This window comes from Medicago truncatula, chromosome 3 (genome assembly GCF_003473485.1).
Source record: "Medicago truncatula cultivar Jemalong A17 chromosome 3, MtrunA17r5.0-ANR, whole genome shotgun sequence".
NCBI classification, from domain to species: Eukaryota; Viridiplantae; Streptophyta; class Magnoliopsida; order Fabales; family Fabaceae; genus Medicago; species Medicago truncatula.
This window is the reverse complement of record NC_053044.1, coordinates 38,883,592-38,896,229: the sequence shown is the minus strand read 5'-3', so window position 1 is coordinate 38,896,229 and position 12,638 is coordinate 38,883,592. Positions and strand designations below refer to the sequence as shown.

At 34.7% G+C, this 12,638-nt stretch overlaps 3 protein-coding genes across 3 annotated transcripts; 2 read left to right on the top strand and 1 right to left on the bottom strand.

Moving 5' to 3' along the window:
* The first annotated feature begins 242 nt into the window (after nucleotides 1-242).
* LOC25489575 (uncharacterized) lies at nucleotides 243-2,063 on the top strand. The gene is made up of 3 exons (XM_013605602.2): nucleotides 243-443; nucleotides 545-633; nucleotides 1,534-2,063. The coding sequence occupies exons 1-3, from the start codon at nucleotides 414-416 to the stop codon at nucleotides 1,685-1,687; spliced, it is 273 nt and encodes a 90-aa protein (XP_013461056.1). The 5' UTR covers nucleotides 243-413; the 3' UTR covers nucleotides 1,688-2,063.
* A 1,606-nt stretch (nucleotides 2,064-3,669) lies between these two features.
* LOC25489574 (pentatricopeptide repeat-containing protein At1g74900, mitochondrial) lies at nucleotides 3,670-6,069 on the top strand. Its single transcript, XM_013605601.3, has one exon. The coding sequence runs from the start codon at nucleotides 3,702-3,704 to the stop codon at nucleotides 5,172-5,174; it is 1,473 nt and encodes a 490-aa protein (XP_013461055.1). The 5' UTR covers nucleotides 3,670-3,701; the 3' UTR covers nucleotides 5,175-6,069.
* Nucleotides 6,070-6,164: 95 nt separating this feature from the next.
* LOC25489573 (mannose-1-phosphate guanyltransferase alpha) lies at nucleotides 6,165-11,550 on the bottom strand. Its single transcript, XM_013605599.3, has 14 exons — nucleotides 11,123-11,550; nucleotides 10,918-11,018; nucleotides 10,314-10,392; nucleotides 10,165-10,225; nucleotides 9,948-9,994; nucleotides 9,766-9,858; nucleotides 9,558-9,648; nucleotides 9,346-9,394; nucleotides 8,375-8,491; nucleotides 8,147-8,294; nucleotides 7,666-7,758; nucleotides 7,520-7,588; nucleotides 6,802-6,844; nucleotides 6,165-6,466 (listed from the first exon to the last, which is right to left on the bottom strand). The coding sequence occupies exons 1-14, from the start codon at nucleotides 11,276-11,278 to the stop codon at nucleotides 6,366-6,368; spliced, it is 1,248 nt and encodes a 415-aa protein (XP_013461053.1). The 5' UTR covers nucleotides 11,279-11,550; the 3' UTR covers nucleotides 6,165-6,365.
* Nucleotides 11,551-12,638: the final 1,088 nt, after the last annotated feature.

Genomic DNA, 12,638 nt, shown 5'->3' with positions numbered 1-12,638 from the left:
TCAGTTTTTTATATGTCATTTTACAATATGAATACACGTTAATGTTTATTTTTTATTATACCCACTATTTATTAGCTTATCTTCTTTCAATTTTTTTAATTCAACTCTTTTATGTCAATAATGAGGGATAATTTTAAAAATTATGTGAAAACGACAGAATAAGAAGTGGAGTGTTGGAGTGAGTTGACAGTTTGCAAATACATTGGGCTGAGTGACCGGGTATCACACTATCCCATACGGACAAGTAAGCAAGTTGTAAGTCACCAATGACCAATGACATTGCATCTATGCGGATTTAACAATATTTAATTTCCATTTGTAAGAATAAACAAGCTCTTGCTTATCACTCCTCCACATTCCATTGCAACATCTTCTCCCCCCTTTGTTTTTGTTATATTCTTCAACTGCTATCCATGGCCACCAATCGCTGGATCAGACCCGAGGTGAGTCCTTTTCGATCTGTATTCGTCCATTTACTACTTCGAATTTCGTAAAAAGAGAGTTAGGGTTTCACCACCTTTGATTGTTTGTTTGTTTGTTTTAGGTATACCCTCTGTTTGCTGCGGTTGGAGCTGCTGTTGGGATCTGTGCCTTTTCACTTGTTCGTAACATCTGCATCAACCCTGAAGTCAGGTACTCATGTTTTTTTCTTCTTCTTTGAGATTATTGATTTTTCTCTTCTTTGGAGTTTGACTTATCTCAGATTGGTGATTAATATTGCTACTAATTGCTTTCCATTAATTAATTATCCGATTAGTAATATTGGTCAAGGGGGCATGCATGGAATACCGAATATTCCTTTTTTATTTTTGGTTTTCCTATCTGAGAAATGATATGATGTCTCTGCTTAAATTTTCACAATTTGTTTGTTTGTAGATATTTACAAAATTTAATGGGATTCTATTTTAGATACCTTTAAACAATTTTTGTTTTTTTAGATTAATTAAATAGCTGATGTATCTGGACTATAAAAACAAGGTAGAAATTAATGAATTTGATTAACTGCCGTAAAAAAGTGAGTTTTAGGAGATCTTTAACTATGATAATAATCTGATGATTGAAGCTGATTTGTCAAATTTATTAAAGCAAATCTTACACAAATGACATTGAACGGTGATTTAGAAGTTGTTGGCTACACTAATTGATACTATAGATTAATTTTTATTCATTGAAGGTGTAAATTTTGTTTTACACATGCATCTAATCAAATCACGTTAAACTGATATTTGGAGATATAACTTAAAAGAGTGGCATCATGGTGTGATTTTATTCAATGCATCTGTAAAAAAGTTTTACACTGTCAGTGTATACAAGTTAAATCCATGATATGTTTTCCGGGTTGAGTGAAATGAAGTTGGAGATATTCAATTGCTTGAGATTATTTAAATTATGTCATGACAGAACTGCTATCCATTGAAAATGAAAACTTTTATCTCAGTTTTACACAGGAATGTAGCTATTGTTGTTTAATTTTTAGCTAGGATTTGGTGTTTGAAGGAGTATAATGGATGTTTGTTCTTTTGATGGGTTTAGGGTGAACAAGCAGTCCCGAGCTGCAGGAGTGTTGGAGAACTTTGCCGAGGGAGAGAAGTACACAGAACATTTGTTGAGGAAGTTTTCCCGCAACAGATCACCAGAGATTATGCCCGGCCTCAACAGCTTCTTCACCGACCCAAGTCGCAACTAAGTTGCTTTGGATTAATAACAGTGGTTGAATTCTTACGCGAATGCGAGATAGATTGTGTTTAAAACTCAGTATTATCGTCATGCATTTAAGAAACAAATTTGTGTTTGATCTCTCTTCCTGAACAGCGTGTATGCTGTGGCTGAGAATAACAATACCCTGTTTGTTGCGTTAATTGTTGCTGTAGTTTTATAAATTTGTTCGGTGTGCCAGTATCGAACCTAGATCACCAAGGTTGAAGAGCTAGTTTTCAACAAAGTGGCTTCTAGGGAAACTGGCTAGTTTTACAAATTTGTGATGTTGTCTAAGTTGCTGCAGACATGCTTGTTAAAACTGGTGTTATAATATAACTGAGTTGAAATTTCTAATTTGGGTTCAAGCTTGTTACCAAGCTATTTCAATTTAAATCCCGTAAGTACTCAGAAGAATACAAAACCTGCAGTTGCTTTGTAATCTGAAAAATCACAAAGCAGCTTACGTGTAAATGCTTCCATTCCGTTCCATATAATAGAGGTAAACTCTTGGATTGCACGGCATATACTTCGATACTCTTAGATTTGAAGATAGCCTCATATTATTGTTTTATTTTAAAAGGCGTTATAATTTTGTTTTTAGTCCCTTTTAAAAGGCGTTATAATTTTTATTCCCTTTTTGTTCCAAGTTTATTCTCTTGGTTCTGTATTCCAAATTTATTCTACTTGGGAACAACTTGTAAGATTGTAGCTCAAAAAATAAAAAAATTGCAAGTCATCTGTCTAACAAGAAAATTTTAGCTCAATCTACATTCGAATTCAACTACGCTCTCATAAAGAGCTATGAGTAATCATGCAAAGTAACACATGATATATGCAAAGGTTGAAGTCGAATCCCGAATACACCTCACATAAAATTCAAAATTGAGTTTATAGAACTCTCTTATAACTTCAATAAACTCAATTTTTGATGTTTTGAAAGTTCCTTACACTGAGTTTATAGAACTCTCTTATAAACTCAATTTTGGATGTTTTGAACGTTTTGTAAAATTCAAAATTATAGGTTTATTGATTTCGTAAGGTGGGGAATATATGCATTTGGACTTGGAGGCATGCAAATAAAACAACGATTAACGAACTTTATTCCACCAAATGAAAGTTAACTATATGAATCATACGACGTCATAATATTCTATCATATTACAATTAAATCTATTAATCTCTATATTTCTCTTAATAATTTCAATTATAATATTTTTAAGTCTTGCAAGTTCAAGTTGAAACCATCTATTCTAAACTAATTTCCACCAAAATTATTAAAAGTGAAAATTTAATAGTATTTTGGTTAGGGGTGTTCGCGGTGCGGTTTGGTTCGGTTTCAAGCATAATAATCATCCAAATCGCGAGAGAAAAAAACATGCGGTTTGGTTTGGTTCGGTTGATTTTTAAAAAGTCATCCAAACCAAACCAAACCAATGCGGTTTGGATTGGTTCAGTTGATGCGGTTAATCGCGAGATAAATAAAAAAATTACATTAACTCTAATATTGCCAACTAGTACCAAGCAATTTTAATTATTCAAAAAAAGAACTTGAAGTTCCAAAATAGCATTACAATACCAATAAAAGTTATTTATCTAAAATAACATTACAGTACCAAAGTAATATTTAAGAACCAAAAAAGAACAACTTGAAATTCCAAAGTAACACATTATCATAGCTGGATAGTGTTGGGCTTGGGCTTGGGTTCACTTTGGTATTGGGCTAGTACAATACTTACTTAGTTTAATAACATTGAGTATTTTTGCGGTTTGGTTTGGTTTGGTTCGATTGCTGAGATGCAAACCGCAAACCGAACCGAACCGCGCGGTTCAGTCTAAAAGTCATCCGAACTCATCCGAACCAAGTGCGGTTTTTTGCGGTTTCGGTTTGGGTTGGTTCGGTTTGCGGTTTTTCTATTGGGTTGGTTCGATTTTGAACACCCCTAATTTTGGTCCATTTCAATTATAAAAAAAAGTTCGATCCCAAAAATGAGAAAAACCCCAACATGTTGAACCAGTTGCTGGTTAAACCAGCTCAACGAAACTTAAACACTTCCCGATTCCGTCTTCCCCTCGCAACCCTCACCACCGTACCCGAATCTCCACCACCTCCCATCGACGCCACCGTTGCAAAACTCGTCCTCGAATCAGATCCAAAAACCCTCTCCCAAACCCTTTCAAATCCCACCTTCCAATGGACCCCACTTCTCGTCGACAACATTCTCAAACGCCTCTGGAACCACGGTCCCAAAGCCTTGCAATTCTTCAAACACCTAGACCGCCATCCAACCTACATCCACTCCATCTCCTCCTTCGAACACGCCGTCGACATCGCCGCCCGGTTACGTGAATACAACACTGCTTGGGCCTTAATGGGCCGTATGCGGGCCCTCCGTCTCGGCCCAACTCCCAAAACCTTTGCAATCCTTGCTGAACGCTATGCAACCGGTGGAAAAGCTCATAAGGCTGTGAAAGTGTTTTTGTCGATGCACGAACACGGTTGTCATCAGGATTTGAATTCTTTCAATACTATCCTTGATGTTCTATGCAAGACGAAGCGCGTTGAAATGGCGAATAACTTGTTTAAAACGCTTAGAGGTAGGTTTAAATGTGATAGTGTTAGTTATAATATAATGGCGAATGGTTGGTGTTTGATTAAGCGAACGCCAATGGCGTTGCAGGTTTTGAAGGAGATGGTGGAGAGGGGGGTTGATCCGACAATGGTTACTTATAATACATTGTTGAAAGGCTATTTTAGGTGTGGGCAATTGAATGAAGCTTGGGAGTTTTTTTTGGAGATGAAGAAGAGGAAGTGTGAGATTGATGTGGTTACTTATACCACTATGGTTCACGGATTTGGTGTTGCTGGTGAGGTTAAGAGATCGAAGAGGGTTTTCGATGCGATGGTGAAAGAGGGTTTGGTTCCTTCTGTTGCTACTTATAATGCTTTAATTCAGGTTTTGTGTAAGAAGGATAGTGTGCAGAATGCTTTGTTGGTTTTTGATGAGATGGTGGGGAAAGGGTGTGTGCCTAATTTGACTACTTATAATGTTGTTATAAGAGGCTTGTGTCATTCGGGTGAAATCGAGAGAGGTGTGGAGTTTATGAAGAGAATGGAGGAAAATGGGTGCATGCCAAGTGTTCAGACATACAATGTCGTGATACGTTATTATTGTGATGAAGGGGAACTTGAAAAGGGTTTGGAGTTGTTTGAAAAGATGGGGAATGGGACTTGCTTGCCCAATTTGGATACTTATAATATTCTGATTAGTGCCATGTTTGTGAGGAAGAAATCCGAGGATTTGGTGTTGGCTGGGAAGTTGTTGATAGAGATGGTTGGTAGAGGTTTCTTGCCGCGTAAGTTTACTTTTAATCGGGTGTTAAATGGACTTGTTCTAACAGGGAATCGAGAATTTGCAAATGAGATATTAAGAATGCAAAGCAGGTCTGGCCGTGTTCTTCGTCATGTGAAATTGTGATAACGTTTGGATTTGGTTCTTGAGAACAGCCATTTCTGTTTCTGTTGTCATTCCCTGCATTATGCGTATTATGAACTGGTTTTAGGCTCGAAAATGTCTTCTCAAGTTTGAGAACTAAAATCAAGTCTTTCATGGGAAAAGGGAAAATCAACGTGCGAGTGATGCAAGTTCCACAGTATTTGAAAAATAATTCATCTTTGGCGCAGCAATTGGTTTGACATTTGGCCATGCAGTTTAATAATTGAGGGTTGAAGAACTCCCTAATTCACTGCTGTTCAATGAGAAAGTATCCATGGTAAACTTTTGGCAAATGTCTAAAATGGAACATGGTTTGAGCTTCAAAAAATCTTTCTACTTATTTTTATAGTCCTGGTTGCTTTCTTGTTTGAGATTAATCTGATTGCAACCTAAATTCATGAGAACTAAGAAGTCCTTTACACCCCATTCAGTGGTTGTAAGCTGTGATTTGATGCTTATCAGCTTATATTTATAAGTATGCTGCTAGCATTGTCAAATACCATTGTATTTAGCCTCTTCAATTCTGAACAAACCATCTTTGAAGTCTAACTGGTTTTAGGATTCTTTAGATTCTATATACTTCCTGGCTCCTGGCGATAACAATTATGGCCGCCTATTGTATGTTGAAGTATGAGCTGGTAGATCAGCAGAAGAGCGCTGTACTGAAGAGAGCTATTTGTGGTTGCTTCTGTTGTAAGTCATCACAGCAATTACAGTTAGTTTGCTTGCGGTTAGTTTTGCAAGTTGTTGCTAGCTAGATAGCTCTATGTAGTTAGAAAGTAGTTACAGTTAGTTAGAGCCAGTGTTCATAACCTGTGCCTTCCATTATGAGTAAAAAAAATAAAATTAATCAAAAGCTTTTTCAGAATTTTCTATCTTTTTCTGAGTTCATTTCTTGATATATTGTAAATGTTGAACTTTTGCAACAAAAAAGTAAGTTCCATTACAGATGAGTTTGAAGGAGCAATCTGGGACTTGAAACATGATATTCGAAATACTTTATTTCTTTTAAGTATTAAAATAGCAGCACAAATGTGTTTATGCAACATTAAATATTTTGGTCCAAACAATTTGACAACATGAACAATATACACGTTTTTTTGGCTTCTAAACTAGTTATTAAACACAAGGCAAATACATTAAAAATAAAAAGCCAAGAGCAGAGGACGGGTTCTATAAAAGAATCTCATCCTGAACGCCGACATTTAAGGTCTTGTGTGGAAGGACAATGCTACTAATAACCACTACCTCATCCTCAACGGCAACAGATTCACCTGGTCACGACACGAGAACAAGATTTGTAGAGTTAGTATTCTGTTATTTTATCGTTCCCCATGATAACAGTATTACCTCCGTCTCTGAGTATATAAAACTCAATTATCTAAATCTCGAGAATTAAAAACGTTTATAGTTGTGCTAATTTTGTTAACAACAAATACTGTTAAGTTTACTAATAGACAAGATATAAAATAATTATGGGTATTTCAGTAATGAAATAATTAAGACAGTTAAAAGTTGAAGAATATCCTATAGAAAAGACGACTAATTTTTTTTAAGATATTCTTATACTTAAGGACGGAGGTAGGTATTAAATAAATAAGAAACATACCAAGTATAGTGACCCCAAACTTTGCGTTGTAATCTCCACGACCCTGAATTAGTTCATACATTTCAGCAAACAAATTGTGAATAAAAGGAATGTAAAGATAGGAGATGAAAAATGCAATACACGTAATTTTTTTATGAACGCTATAGTAGGGCACGTCACCCTCAACATTGGTATGGAAATGAGGTATCAAAATGGGAGAATATCTTGGACAACAAAATGCGAAAATTATCATATTTTGAAGGACTAAAAATATAATTGAGTCTTAAAATTACCTGATGGTGATGCCAATAGTAAAGTTTAAACATATTATCACTGAAAGAGAAAGCAAAATCAGCCGATGTTTTTTTTTTTGGGTTTTCAATAGGTTCCCTCCACCGGAGGTAATCGTATTTGAGGCATGTTGAGTTTTGCAAGTATAGTTGTCTGTTGAGTCTCTAAGTCAGTGTTCTAGTCTAGCTTCTAGGACCATGTATAATGCTATATGTCTTATAGTGGACCAAGTTATACTCTAAAAAGTATATGTTCATTCAGGCTCAAGATGAGTGGGATGCTTCTCATACAGGAGAAATGGGAATGCAGCATTAGCATTTGCTTATTGCAGCAGAAAAGCATTATGACAGCTTCTTAGCAAATATTAAAAACTCAAGCAACAGGAAATACAGAACAAGCCTTTAGCTAGTGGAACAATTTAGTTTAATATTAAAATTTCCAAACTTGCCTGGACACGTGCCCATCGACCAATGGAGGATTTCCATCCAACAATTGCATGAAGAACAACAGCATTCTCCTGTAAGATGAGATATTTAAAATTGCAACTCCAAAAATGTTTTATGCATTTCAAAACCAATTAATATGTAGACTTGCCTTGATTTCAACATCATCAAGGACTATACAATTTATGAGCCTTGCACCAGCTCCTATACGAGCATTTGCAGATATTGATACACCAGGACCAATCTGTTCAACCACATCAACAAAAGTCAAGTTGCATAACATGTCAAGACATTTAGATTTTCTTTTTCTTGGACCTCTCACTCAAAAAGATAAAATAGGTCCTCGCGGGTATGGGCCCAGTAGGAGAACCTACATGATATGCATCAATTAAAAAAATTTATAATGTATTCTCATAACACAGATCAAGTGGCTAAAGAAATAAAATTTGTCTTTAAATGCAACAAGAACACAATAAATTACTTGATGATGTACCAGAAGTACAACTAGTAACATTAAGTTGTTATGAGTAAAAAATATTAGGCATATCAAGACTCAAATAGAGCAATTAAGATGACCGTGAAAGCCTTGGGGTAGAGAACTAGACGTCGAAGAGAAAGAGTTGAATATTAACCTTTGCAGACGGATGCACCTTTGCTGATGGGTGAATATAAACATCACCAATGATGCAGGCTTTCTTAATACCATCTCCATTTGCTAATAGGTGAGGGGATGTGTGGCGAAATTGCGAAAGATACAAGGCCGAACATTTTATGGACATTCTGCAAGCATAAGTCAATAAATACGATAATCACACATGAAGGAAATGATGAATATGTAACATGATAATATTCAAGCTTACCCAGGAGTTTTGATTTGTTCCCAAAAATCCATGGTTTCATATATATACAACTGTTTCTTCCCTGCGAGAGGTGAGAGGATATCTTGATCCAATCTGACATAATTCGCCGGTAGACTCCTACAGAAGAACTCTTCAGAATCAGATGACAATAAACCATATAAACTATCCTTGTTTTCACACTGTATAGTGTAAACAAAAAGAACAACTACCAGAGTCTTTTCCAATTACATATAGATCAAACAAACAGCAACACAATGTCCTGCTATGAAACAGGGCTATAATGTCCTACTATGAATCATTTCTAAGTTTAGAACATTTAACTTGGTCTCCTTATACCTCTCACTGATGTATTATCTTCCATTCTATCTACCATTCTATCCTTCCTTAATAGTGCTTATATGGGTTATCTCTTCACATGTACTACCCACTCAAGGCAAGATTCTATCAACTTTTCTATAACAGGAGTTATCTCTACTTTTTCCCTAAAGATTTTATTCCAAATACTATCTATTCTTGTGTGACAACACATCCATCATAGCATTCTCATCATCTCAACAACACCGATCTTATTTTCTTATTGCCTTTTAACTAATCATTTTGGGTGATAATGAGTGTACAAAATCCATGCTTAAATGCTTTATTTTGTAATACGTGATGTGCTTAACTATGAGAAATGCCAATATTAAAACAATTTGTCAGTTTAAAATATGTTATACTAAAAGTAAATGTAGAAAATAAGTGTATGCATACATGGATATAAATAGAAGCAGATCTGAACGATCAAGATCTGATTAAGAAGGTAAATAGTTAAATATTCAAACAGTTGAGATACTTGATGAGAGCTTTTAAGTTTCAGCTCATTGCATGAATTGCTCATGTTGATGTTACTAATGATCAGAATAAAATTTCAGAAAGTTCTGGTCAGCTAAATTTGGAAAAGCAGGAAACATTTTGTTATCATGTGTACAAACCTTGTGTCCTGCTGCATTGCTTCAAAGCTGGAGACACGTCTTAAGTTTGCTACAAAACAAAATGACCCAAAAATTATTCTTGGTTAATATACATGAGGACAAACTCCAGTTACCTACAGTTCTTATATATCAAGCACAAATTAGATTGAACATTTTCACATTATTAAACTAAACACAAACTTCGTATTTCTGGTTTACGATATTTCAGTTACCTCTGTCTTTCCGCTGAGAAGAAACACCCTCAATGGCAGTAAAGATATCTGGTGTAAATATATACACACCACTGTTTATAAGGTCACTAACCTGCAATCAGGTAAGCTTGCAGCATAAGACAGTAAACAGCAGCAGGGAAAAGAGAAATGATTTTCAAATTTTAGTTCAGCAATTCAAGACATAACATAAGCAAGCACAGAAACATACAAAAGTTTCAGGTTTCTCTGTGTAGTGCAAGAGTTCATTGGTGACAGGATCAGCCACCAATTCCCCAAATTCGCTGGCTGACTCCGGAGAAACCTTCAAAATGAGGAGAAAAGGATCACACAAATTGGACACTATTCAGAAAAATGTCACTATTAAAACACAATATGTGCCCAATTTCTAACCTTGACAACAAGTATTGTTCCCATGCCGCCATGTTTTTTGTGAGCATCTGTAATCAAGTGCATAGCATACACAGGAAAATCAAGAATTAATTGTATCAGCAGTGATAAATACAGTTAAGAGATGTCAATGAAGTAGAAAATTAGTACTATTCTGCAAAGAAACAAAACGTGCATGTAGAAGAACACATAGAGATGCGTATGCGAGAAAAGAAATTACCCAGCATTTGTGGCAGAGGAAAACTGCAGCAAACATCACAATTGAGCAAGAAAATATGTGACTGCAATACAAAATATGAAGAACTCCATCAACATACCAGTACTAGTAGCATATAAAATATGAAGAAATTAAGAGGATAATATAATAACCGGATCCTCCTCCATGATGACATCTTTGAAGTTATAAAGACCACCGGCAGAACCATGAGGCTTGTCCTCCTTCAAGTATCTAATATATCATAGTGAACAAGATAAATGAGGAAGAGGAAGCATAAAAATAAGAGTAGAAAAAAATTAGGCCAGGTTTGGATAAACAACATTTTCAGTTTATTGCACAGACACTGATAAACGCTTATGTATAATCTATTTCTATAATAAAAGATAAAATAAAGTGTTTTCGTATAAACTATCTTCGAGAACTTATGAAAAGTAGTTTCTATAAGTTCTCCCAAACAGTCTCATAAAATTTATGTCAGCTCAAATAAGTTAATCCAAACCGGCCACTAATCCAACCTAACAGGAAGTTTAAGTCTCAAACACTTATCGTGATAAACGCTTATGTAAACACTATTTCTATAACAAAAAGTAAATAAAGTGAAATGGTTTTCATATCAAATATACACTGTTTTCATAAGCTATCTTGAAGAATTTATGAAAATAAGTTGAAAACAGCTTATGAACAATGTCATAAACTATTTATTTATGTTAGTAGATAAACTCAAATAAGTGAATTCATTCAGGCATGAAATCCAACCTAACAGGAAGTTTAAGGTCGTTGGAGATGGAAGAGACGTATAATGCAAATTCGCGTTCTTCGTAGAAGCCAATGAGATAAATCCGAGCCAAATTAGGAATCTGGCACAAACAAAAACAATAATAAATCAACAAAAAAAAAAAAAAAAAAAAACAGAAGATTATAGATATGAATATGAAATGTGAGAGTGAACGAGTGAGAATACTTTTTGACAAGCAGAGATTGGATGATGAACCATTGGTTGTCCAGCTAATGGAAAGAGTGGTTTAGGAATGTTGAATGATAATGGACGGAATCGAGTGCCTTTGGTGGGTCCTCCAACCATGATAACCGCCACAACTCTCTCTTCTGCAATCCCCATCTTATTCGAGATCCACAATGAAGAAGAAGAAGAAGAAGAAGAAGAATGAGTTTCAGAAATTACAATGAGGTTGTTGTTGTGTTGTGTTAAATGTTATTATTATGATGATGATATCGTAAATAAATGTGCTGGGGGTTGGGTTACGGTAACCAACAAAATGTGTGAAAGTGCAATGAAGTTTCCAATTTCAAACACAAACTTGAGAGAGAGAGGGATGGAGGGAGATTTAACTGTCTGTAACTCTAAAACCGTTACAGAACTTACAATTGCAGATTTGCAGTTAGGAATTGTGAGCTGAATTAAATATATTTTTAATCTTTATAAATTCAGGATTTCTTTAAGTTTACTCTTTACATAAATTTTGTTCAATTTACCATGTCAACTTTCTTGAGGGAATAATTACTATGTCAATTATCAAGTATAACATCAATTTCTTGTAAAAAAAAAAAGTATAACATCAATTTGAAAAATAATTTAAATTTAGTTACTATAACTTGTATTGTAATGGTAATTTTAAAAATAATCATACATTATTTTTTATATAGGAAAGAGATTTATTTTTTGCAAAGGAAAGAGATGGGTTTTATTTATATAAAAATGAGAGCACAAAAAGTGCCACATGAGATTAAATCTAAACCAAAGATGAATACAATACAAAATAGCTTTGTTCACATGTGACATAGCATAAAACAAGGTACCCCCACATCTACAATTATTTTCTTTTAAACCCCCACCTATACATAAAACAATAAATGTTTTCTTATTTATTTTTAATTAATTAATTAATTTTGATATATTTGAAAATGAAAGTAAGACAAGTGAATTTATTATTTTATTTTAATTAAAATAAAATAATAATTATTATTTTTATCCTATAAGTGTAGGTCATATGAGTAAAGATTACGAACATATTTAATATGTTGAAGCACAAGTTTGAAGCCGTAATACCGTTCTATGTGTGGGTTTCAGAAAAAAAAAAAATGTGGTATGCATAACCAATATGTGCTGTGTCTAGTAGAAGAAGCTGTATTTCTCCGACGTGAAGTACTAAGATTGAAATTTCAATTGAAAAACAAAAAATTATGTTGTCTACATATCAACATTACATTAGGAGGAGTCGGACTGAAATCTGATTTCTTAAGCAAGGTCTCGTGTACGAGTATTGTAGACCAACAAAATGTAGTTAAGAGGGAAGACTCCACTCCACTCAACTCTTAAGGTGGCTGCCAACTAGAATCCTTTGCAGAAATTATTCATCGACAAAAGTGATGGATACTCCACATCAATAACACAGTTACTGCATGCATTTTAGGCAAGCTTTCAGAAACATTAATGTGACCAACACAAATAAAAGAACTCA

Coding starts and splice junctions, on each gene's coding strand:
- LOC25489575 (XM_013605602.2), top strand. CDS start 414: ATGGCCACCAATCGCTGGATCAGACCCGAG. Junction 444..544: donor ATCGCTGGATCAGACCCGAG/GTGAGTCCTTTT, acceptor TGTTTGTTTTAG/GTATACCCTCTGTTTGCTGC. Junction 634..1,533: donor TGCATCAACCCTGAAGTCAG/GTACTCATGTTT, acceptor TGATGGGTTTAG/GGTGAACAAGCAGTCCCGAG.
- LOC25489573 (XM_013605599.3), bottom strand. CDS start 11,278: ATGGGGATTGCAGAAGAGAGAGTTGTGGCGGTTATCATGGTTGGAGGA. Junction 6,845..7,519: donor GTCGATGGGCACGTGTCCAG/GCAAGTTTGGAA, acceptor GAACTAATTCAG/GGTCGTGGAGATTACAACGC. Junction 6,467..6,801: donor GTTTGGGGTCACTATACTTG/GTATGTTTCTTA, acceptor TGTCGTGACCAG/GTGAATCTGTTGCCGTTGAG.
- LOC25489574 (XM_013605601.3), top strand. CDS start 3,702: ATGTTGAACCAGTTGCTGGTTAAACCAGCTCAACGAAACTTAAACACT.